Source organism: Somniosus microcephalus, chromosome 26, assembly GCF_052327205.1.
Source record: "Somniosus microcephalus isolate GS21.2 chromosome 26, FLI_Smic_1.0, whole genome shotgun sequence".
Classification (NCBI taxonomy): domain Eukaryota; kingdom Metazoa; phylum Chordata; class Chondrichthyes; order Squaliformes; family Somniosidae; genus Somniosus; species Somniosus microcephalus.
Window position 1 is genome coordinate 29,540,780 of NC_141012.1, and position 9,023 is coordinate 29,549,802.

Below are 9,023 nucleotides of genomic sequence, written 5' to 3' on the forward strand. Positions count from 1 at the left end.
AACTCCTACTGGTGGAAGAGATCTTTGAAGAATACTGCCTCAGTGAACCTCTTTTTGATTGTTGCAATAAGTTGAGATAGTGGCTTCAAAAGTCATTGTACTGCATGTGCAGGGAAACACCCTAATGAAGATCAATTTGCTTCCTCCGTAAAAAATTTAGCAAACAGTTCTTCGTGAAGACTATGCCCCTCTAATTTTTTTCCCGATTGACTAACGGGAGCAGCTCCTGCTGCGATGCTGCCCTTTAATATTTACCACAGCTGTTAAAGGGCTTTATTACGTTGACAGGTATGGAATCTGGGCTGTTGCTTCATCCTGAAGACCTGGCCTTCAGTCGGGCTGGATCCAAGCCTCCTCTGCGTTTGATGCTGAAGGTTGAGTGTCTCAGACAGGCTTTGGAATTTCATTTCTTTTTTTTTTTACAATTCATCCTACAGATGAGAGACTCGTTAGTAACTCTACAAAAAGGCATCGGTTTGCGTGAGTACAGCTCTGAAACAGACAAGCGTGATCGGTTTCATTGATGGGCATTACCAAGGCCGAAGAGGGAATAGTGTGCAATATAGTTATATATAAATTATATATATATATAAAAAAAATAAAAAGACACTGGAACCACAGGCTGAGTTGGACCTCCAGGATTGCTGCCCCAGTCAGCGGAATCACAATTGACAAAACCAAGATCCTGTACCGATTACAAACTGTGGCAGAACCAAGTTCTGACAGCACTGAAGCATCATGGGAAGACAACAGCCACACTAATCTGCCTACACACTCCTGTTGTAAATCCTAGAATGTTGTACTGTAAGCTTTAACATGTAACAAAAGCATGTAATAATCTGTAGGCTGTCTCTGTTGTGGAAGACATGTAACTGAAGTCCCGTATGCTCTGTGTCAAAATAAGGTATTCATCAAACACAGATAGGAGCAGGGTGAGGATCTTGAAACTATTACAAGTCTCTTTGCCTGCAAAAACACCACTTATACATCTGGTTAATATTAACAAAATTAATCAAATGTATTGATTCTGGCTCGGAGTGAATGGATAAAGAAACTGTGAATATCTGTATTGATAAAACTTGAAGATGTTCTAAGTTACAAGTGAAAAGTAACTGGAATCCTGATGTGACTGACTTAGATATTTATTATTGTAAATACAGACTAAACAATCTATCATAGGCAGGTCCGAGAATATATAGGGCAAAAGCGTGTCTCTGTTCTGTTACTCTCATTGCAGCATGTCGAAGAGTTGCAGATTGCTCGCAGAGCGCATGTGTGGAACCTGGCTGTGAAACATTCCGTGTTTTAATGTTGAAATGGTGACAAGCTTGTTGGGGAATAAGAGTTTCATCATCAGTACCGTTCATGTGCTGAGGCGTCTACAGGGAAGTGTGAGGCAGCTGAGAAGTGTGTTGTCACGTTTAACTGTGGGTGCAGAAGAATGGCATGTCAGTCTGTTCAGTTTTTAGTTCTACAGTTGTACAGTAGAAAATTAAAAAACTACAGATTAGTGCAGTTTTTTATAATATATATAATATATTGACCCTGACTGATTTAATGAGATGTAAATTTCCCAACAGAAGTCAACAAGCCACAGTTTAATGAAAATAAAGAATTAAGGATTTGTCTTAAAGTTCCCTGTGGGATTTGATCCACAGACCCGGCAGGATCCTATTGGATTCAGTGGGATTTTTAATTTGAGTGTCCTGTCATTTGATGAAGTCTTTTACTAGAGAACAGAGAAACTACGCTGTATGCTTGCTAATACAGCACATGGAAGAGACAAGGACATGATGTTTCGTGACCAAAATTCAATGTGTTGGCTCATTAGAGGAAAAATCCATGCGATAATCAGAGCATGGTGCAGGAACACACATGCTGCATGGTGGAATAGGGGTAGAGAGCTGATAAAACCAAGTGGCAGCAGTCAAGCACTTTAATCCCCCCCAGGCCCCAGAGTCATCACTGACCTTGTGCATGTTGACACTTTAAACATTGGAAGGTAATTTGCATTAGTATGTGCAAAAACAAAACCAAGTCAAAGTGGATTCTTAAAACAATATGCCCCATAAAAATACAATCTTCACACGTGGGACCTAGGAAATCGGTGCGTGCCTGTGAGCTGTTTGGGATTGAATAAATGATCTGCTATTAACATAGTCCAAAAAAGAAGAGATATTTAAATAGTTTATTTATAATTATATTATGGTGCAGCGGCTTGTCTGTGAGCTGACCGAGTTGGAAGGTATGGTGTGACAGGTGCTGAATTGGATATGCTGCTTCATTTTGTTCAAAGATTGACCAGTATTGCGACCATTTGTTTCACGGGGCAACCCTGAGCTTGATGTGTTTGAAGTAGGGTTGGGACAAATTGTTTTTTGGGGGGATGGGGGGGCAGGGGGATTCTGGCATTTTGGAAACTCAAAATATGTCATCAGGTTTCTGATGTTTCTCAACGTGGAATTTGTGGTGAGTTGGTTTGCACATTGCACAGGCTGCTGCATTCCCCCCCCCCCCACCCCCAGAATTGTGGATTGTATTCGTGCTATTTTATTAGTCTTGTGAAAACTGAAATTTCAAAGGCTTGCAATGAATTCTGGAGGGAGAACAATGTGCTTTGGAGCTTTTAAGGAAATTGAACTCCAGTAACTAACCCTGTAAGTGCACCTTACCTGAGGGTGTTTCTGTGCGGACGTTTATTTGGTGTATTATGCAGCTGCCAATACCTTTTCGATGCAGTCGGATACAATAAGATTTGATATCAAATATAAGGTGCTTTTAATATGACTGATAGACTTTTTTTTAAATTGCTTTCTAAAAAAGAACAAACCTTTCTATTCAGAAGTTTGTGTTGTCAATCAGAAATTATTTAGCAATATTTAATCAATTAAAGTGAGGTGTGTGTGTGTGTGTGTGTGTGTGTGTGAGTGATCAGTCAGTTATGTGCATTGTAAATTGTGTGGGCACACATGCCCAGGTACATACCAATGCACTACTTTCACCTCGCGACAGAATATTTCAGTGCAATGTATTGTCTGAAGGACAGGGCCCATGTGTGACCCACGACCCGTGATCCACTTAAATCGTTGGGGGTATAGAAAAAGGCAAAGTCCGATTCCAACATAGACTTTGGATGTTTTTTGGTAAACGCTGACGAATACATTTTGAACTGAATCATGGCATCATATTATTCTGCAAACAGGTCACTCTCGTACAATACTACATTCACTTTGCTTGTTTGCCGCGCATCACATCCACACTCAGCATGACTGGTAGAATCAAGAGGCAGATACTTTGCAGTAATGCTGCTGATCGGATTCGATAGGTTGTGTTTTTGTTGTCGACCACGCCATGTAGCATCACGTTGATGAGTACGGGCTTTCCTTTTTATGCTAAAGTTGTAACTTAATTTTTTTTTTAATTCTGAAGTCATTGCTACATTTTGTGTTGCCTTTAATATTTAAGTTCTTATTTTCAATTCATGGAACAGAATTCAAAAATAGTCAGAAAATAGATTTACACTAGAAATTTTTGGGGGGATATCTTGACACTGTCCAGCTGCTTACACTCATTGTCCTATTTTTTTTGTGTCTGTGCTCGGTATTGTATAGGATTGCCAGCATATTAAGAATTGAAACTGTTTTGTTTCTAAACTAGCTGATTTATGTGGCTAGTTTTGTTTTTAGAGTTTACATTATGTGTAACACCAAAAAAAATCAGTCGAGCAGGATTTGAGAAAAGTGGCAGGATCAGGAAATAGTTATGCAGGTCTGCGAGTAAGTTTACAAGCCCAGGGTGAGTGAGCAAGTGTGTGTGTGTGTGTGTGTGTGTGTGTGTGTGTGTGTGTGCGCGTGTATGTGTCGGAAAGGAAAGGGATAAGTTGCATAAAATACACAGAATTTAAATTGCTGTACAGCCCACTGGTCAATAACCCATGAATCAAATTTGAGTTTCACACAGGACACTGTAGAACAATATATTCCCATCAAAACTGAGCAATTGGCTTGCTTAAAATATAGATGGGCCAGTACCCCTCTCGCTGGGTTACCCTTCCCGAAATATCCCACAGCTATCCTATTCGAAAAATTGTGAAAAGTCCTATTTGGATCGTCCAAGGTTTTAGGAAAAATTCTATGGGAGGAATAGTAAATCCTACTGGATTTTTGGCAAGGGTAGAGTTGTGTATTGAATTACATCATGGAATTTACCTGCTTATCCGTTTGTTTCATTTCTTACTTTAATCTGTATAACGAGTGATACTTTGAAGTGAAGGATGATTTGGTTGAAGTTTCATAATTCCTTTTTTTTAAGGTAGCACAATGTGTTTTTACCATAATATAATTATCATATTGTAATGGAGGTGGTAAAGTGACCCCTGTGCCTGAAAATAACTTGTGACCAAAAGAATTCTAAAAGTATAGAGCAAAGGTAAAAGAGATTTGGTCCAATGACTTATAGTAAACTTTTTTGAAATCAGTTATTTCTAATCATTTTGTATTCGTATGGCACTTTTGAAATGTCAATGTATTGATACTTCTTAGAGCTAAAATGCATTTGCAGAAATGTTATCCTCTATTGCAGAAGATACAACTAATGTGTATGAGTGTTCAAGACCCACTTGGACACGCATTACCTCTCTTGTTCGCATTTATACTCAAGTTCTTGGGTCCTGCACTTTGTCCACCTTTTGTCTCTTGGTTTTGGCGTTTTACGGTTAAACATGATTGAAGACACACCTATCAGTCATTCCCAAATTCAGTGTAATCTGGAATCTCAAATCAGATTACAGGTGAAGGAAGCACCTTTCCTGATAGCAGATGGAGCTGTGCTGTATGTGGCCCTTTATGCTGTATTAGCTCACACATACGGGCCTAGAAATTTGGCTGCATGGTCCCCTAAGCCTCCAATATGGGGGGTCAGGAAGCACACGCTCATTACGAGCTGCAAGTGCACCGCCGGCCATATTGGTGAAGACCAAAAATCATATGTATATGCAAATAAGGGGCCTAACCCTTGATCGAGGCCCCCACTGCAAGATTGGTTTGCCTTGAGACACCCAGTGCTGGCGCCGGTTACACTCAGGAAAACCAGCTTCTACATGCAGCATACCAGGCGGTCTGAAAGGGAGCACCTGATAGGCCACAGCCAACAAGTTAGGGTTTTAAAATATACTTACCTGGATGTGGAACCGGGAAGAGTAGGAATGCTGCTTCTGACCCCGCATTCAAAGAACGTTGCCGGCCACTGCTTCCACCACCCCCCCGCTCCCCCCCCCCCCCCTGCCCTCGTCACCGCTACTTCCCTCCCGACCACCCCTTCCTTCCCAACTTGATCGCCCCCTCTACTTGGTCCCCCTCCCCCTGTTGTCACAGCGGCCCAATCAATCTCGCTTCACTGACGAGCTGAGGACGAATGTCGGATGCACCTCGGACCTCACCATTCAGGCACAGGGAACTAGCCCTGCGCGCCCCCCCCCCCAACCCGTGTGCCCAAATATGGGTGCACCCGAATCTCTAGGCCATGAACCTTAGTTTTTGCACCATTCCTTGCTGCATACATTGTGATGGTTGTTTTTGTTGCACACCTATTATTAAACCTATAACCCTTTTGCTGTCAGTGCACAGTCGTCATCCTCCTCTCCATTGTTTATTACTCAAGGTAAAAGCTGTATTGTTGTATTTTCTTTTCCTTGAACTCAAAGTTAAATATAGTATTATTTCAGAAGAAAATAGACAGCCCATAAAATGTCTTGCCGAGTCAGTTACCTTTTCAGAATCAAACCACGCCAATATCAAAATGTTGAATTCTCTTTACTGCCCTGCTGTGTGGTACTAATAGTAGATTTGTCATTCAAAACACATTAAAGGAATTTGAAGGAAGAGTTTTATGGGCTGTACATTTTCAGGACTGTGGTAAGAATTTTTTATTAAACTGATTGCTGTCGTGTCACAAGACATTGAACAATGATCATTGTACTGTATGCAGGATTTGAAAATGTGAATATGACGAGAATATAGTTTAAAAGGGACAGTGTCTGCCTCATGTGGGTCATTCAACCTGTCTTGTTTCTCTTTAAATAATGCAAAGAATCACAAAAGTAGTCATGAGTCATGATTGATTGTTGCAGTGGGATTTTTAAACTGACACGGCGCAGGGAGAATTGAACAAATTAATGTGTTTAATGCAACAGTTGGAGTCCAATACTCGGAAACTAATTATTGTTGATTCTGCAATGTTATCAGTTGAAGAATGTGCAAAAGGTTTTCATGTGTACAAGAATACAGTGGAAGCTCTTACTGGAAATGCCCTGATAGTGCAAACTGATCCCTTTATCCCATTGTTCCAATTAAGTAAAAGTCTGTAGAACATATGGGGAATGAATTGGTGCATGAGGAAAAGTTCCCTTTTAAAATGAACCTTCCCATTGAACAAGGTTGTCCGTTAACTGGCTGATGCTGTACTATAATGTAATTTAGTTCAAATAAACACGGTGCCCACTCCAGGCAGATATTTCTTTTTTAAATAAGATGCATGCGTATCTGATGCTACCTAATGCTAGCCTGCAGGCTATGCAACCATCACCAGATGAAATGAGGTAAAATTGGATTGTGCGGTTTGACTATGCCATGGCATTATGTAACAAAGTATCACGATGTGCATTCAAAAATAAGGTACATTTTTTTAGAACTGTTTTGATCTCCATATATGAAACCTAACTGTAAACTTTGCGCTGTGCGCAGGTTTAGTTTTAATAACCTTGCCTACTAGAGTTTAGGTTACTATGGCAACCCACCTGTAAGTTAATGTAAAGTAGAAACAAGGTATGAATAAAAAGTGTTGAAAAAAATTGCCTAATACTTTTGTCACTTCTCTTTCCTGGGTGATGTTGAAAAATTACTTTTGGTCATCAAAGTCTTTCTTCTTACCTGTAAATACGGGTCTTAGAAAATGAGTGTTAGAGATTTTCATGTCCACACACTTGGCCCATTCTCAATCCTTCTGTTTGTCTCGATTTCTTTTCCTGTTTATGCTCAGTAAGGGGAGGGCCAAAATGATGGTGCTTTTACTGACTGATAAATTGTTCTCCAGCCTTATTTTCAGGATATCAATTCCATTAAGTATTGTTTCACATTCCTTGAATATGTGATCTTGGAAATTAGCCAGATAAGTAAAAATGGTTGTTACTGACTTTACGGGAACCATTTTTGACTCTATCATATTTAAAATTAGTATTTACATCTTGTTACTATTTACTTACCAAATTGTAGGTATGAACAGAAAATATAATAAGGAAACACAGGAATTGAATGATCACAATCCTAGCACTAACCATAACTCACTCCAGACTGTGAGTTATCCGGTTATTCTAATTGTGGGATAAGTTGCAGCCCATAGGTCCTTATCCTGAAATCTCTGCTTTTCCTTATATTAGGTTCCCCAATCCATTCACCACTTTGCAGCTACTGTGGTATTAGACCAATACCTGGAAAGTACACTTTGCAGTAAGCAACACCTGAGTTATACAGGCTGAATCATACTTTGCATTATCAACAGAGAGTTCTGCGCACACATGGTTACACACATGCAGATAGCTCCCGAATGATAAATTGTGGGTGTTTTGCCAGCCTGGGTAGCAACATCTGTGCTATCAACACATTTAGAAAGAGAAGTCTGCTTCAGTCTATAAAGTACGCAGGTGGTGCAAGCATTTTAGAAATTAGCATTTTTTAAATTCAGCTTGACACCACATTGAAGTTATATGCCATCAGGATGACCTCTGCTTCCCCATAGGGTTTTGAATCACACTGGTGAGGTTCAGGACCTGATTCCATTCTTAAATCATTGCTTCTGAGTTGCTGCAAATCAGAAATCAGCACTGCAGAAATTACGGTATAACTCCACCCTCCAAGGGAAGGTGGTCACATGCACACAAGTCTGAACCAAAGTTGCCCTGTAAGCAGCTTTAAGAGAAGTACTTCTAATCAGAACCTTTCCCAAATGATCTGGGAATTTATATTATGGGGAGTTGCAGGCATAACTGCATATCCCACCAGTCCATGGCACAGTCAAGGACTATGTCGGTAGATATTGGTATAAGAGCACCGGAAATTCAAAGCTCACAATTATGTGGAACCGGCTGGATGGACTACCCCAGTAGGTCTTTTCCTCTCCCTCATTTTTTGTATGTTCATAAGCGATCTCTTCAAATGCCTGCACATTGACACCTTCTTAACACACAAGGGAAGCATCTCAAATGTATGTTGTAACGGTCAGCTCACGACGTAAAACATTTAGTTACGATCTGGAATACACTTCCTGAAAGGGCAGTGGAAGCAGATTCAATAATAACTTTCAAAAGGGAATTAGATAAATACTTGAAGGGGAAAGATTTGCAGGTCTCTGGGGTAAGGGCAGGTGAGTGGAACTAATTTGATAGCATTGAAAGAGCCGGGACAGGCACGATGGACCGAATGGCCTCCTTCTGTGCTGTATCATTCTATGATTTCTTATAATGAAATTCCCTGTCCAGAGAAAGAAAGAATTTTTAAAAATATTTGATGGTTTCTCAGTATGTCTCTTCACGTGGCAAGAAATCTCTGGTGCTTAATAGTCACCACAGTTCAGCCACACTTTTATCCAGTGACTCATTTTAAAACATTATTTTGATTTGAAACCTGCTCTTAGCCGTTCTTGAAACAAATAAGCACCATATATTAGGGATGGAAAATTGTGAGCTGCGTGCGTGGCAGTTCAGGAGAAACCTCTTCACTCAGAGAGTGGCTAGAAGGTGGAACTCGCTACCACAGGGAGTGGTTGAGGCAAATAACATCGATGCATTTAAGGGGCAGCTAGATAAACACACGAGGGAGAAAGGAATAGAGGTTTATTAGATGAAGAGTGGGTGGGAGGAGGCTAGCGTGGAGCATATAAACACCAGCATAGACCAGTTGGGCCGAATGGCCTGTTTCTGTGCTGTAAGTTCTATGTAATTAATGGAGACTTTTCCTACCTGTCATCATTTT

General features: G+C 40.4%; 1 protein-coding gene across 23 annotated transcripts in view; it reads left to right on the plus strand.

Annotated features, from left to right (window-relative positions):
- The window catches only part of gramd1ba (GRAM domain containing 1Ba), a 458,121-nt gene extending 451,073 nt beyond the window's left edge, over positions 1-7,048 (plus strand). For 9 of the 23 annotated variants that reach the window (XM_085968027.1, XM_085968021.1, XM_085968022.1 and 6 more), the window contains one exon: positions 438-7,041. In XM_085968027.1, coding sequence (XP_085824153.1) covers positions 438-524 — 87 coding nt within the window. In that variant the 3' untranslated portion in view covers positions 525-7,041. Of the gene's footprint in view, positions 1-437 lie in introns of all 23 variants that reach the window. The other 14 variants (XM_085968003.1, XM_085968011.1, XM_085968005.1 and 11 more) reach the window with 6 other exon arrangements.
- Positions 7,049-9,023: the final 1,975 nt, after the last annotated feature.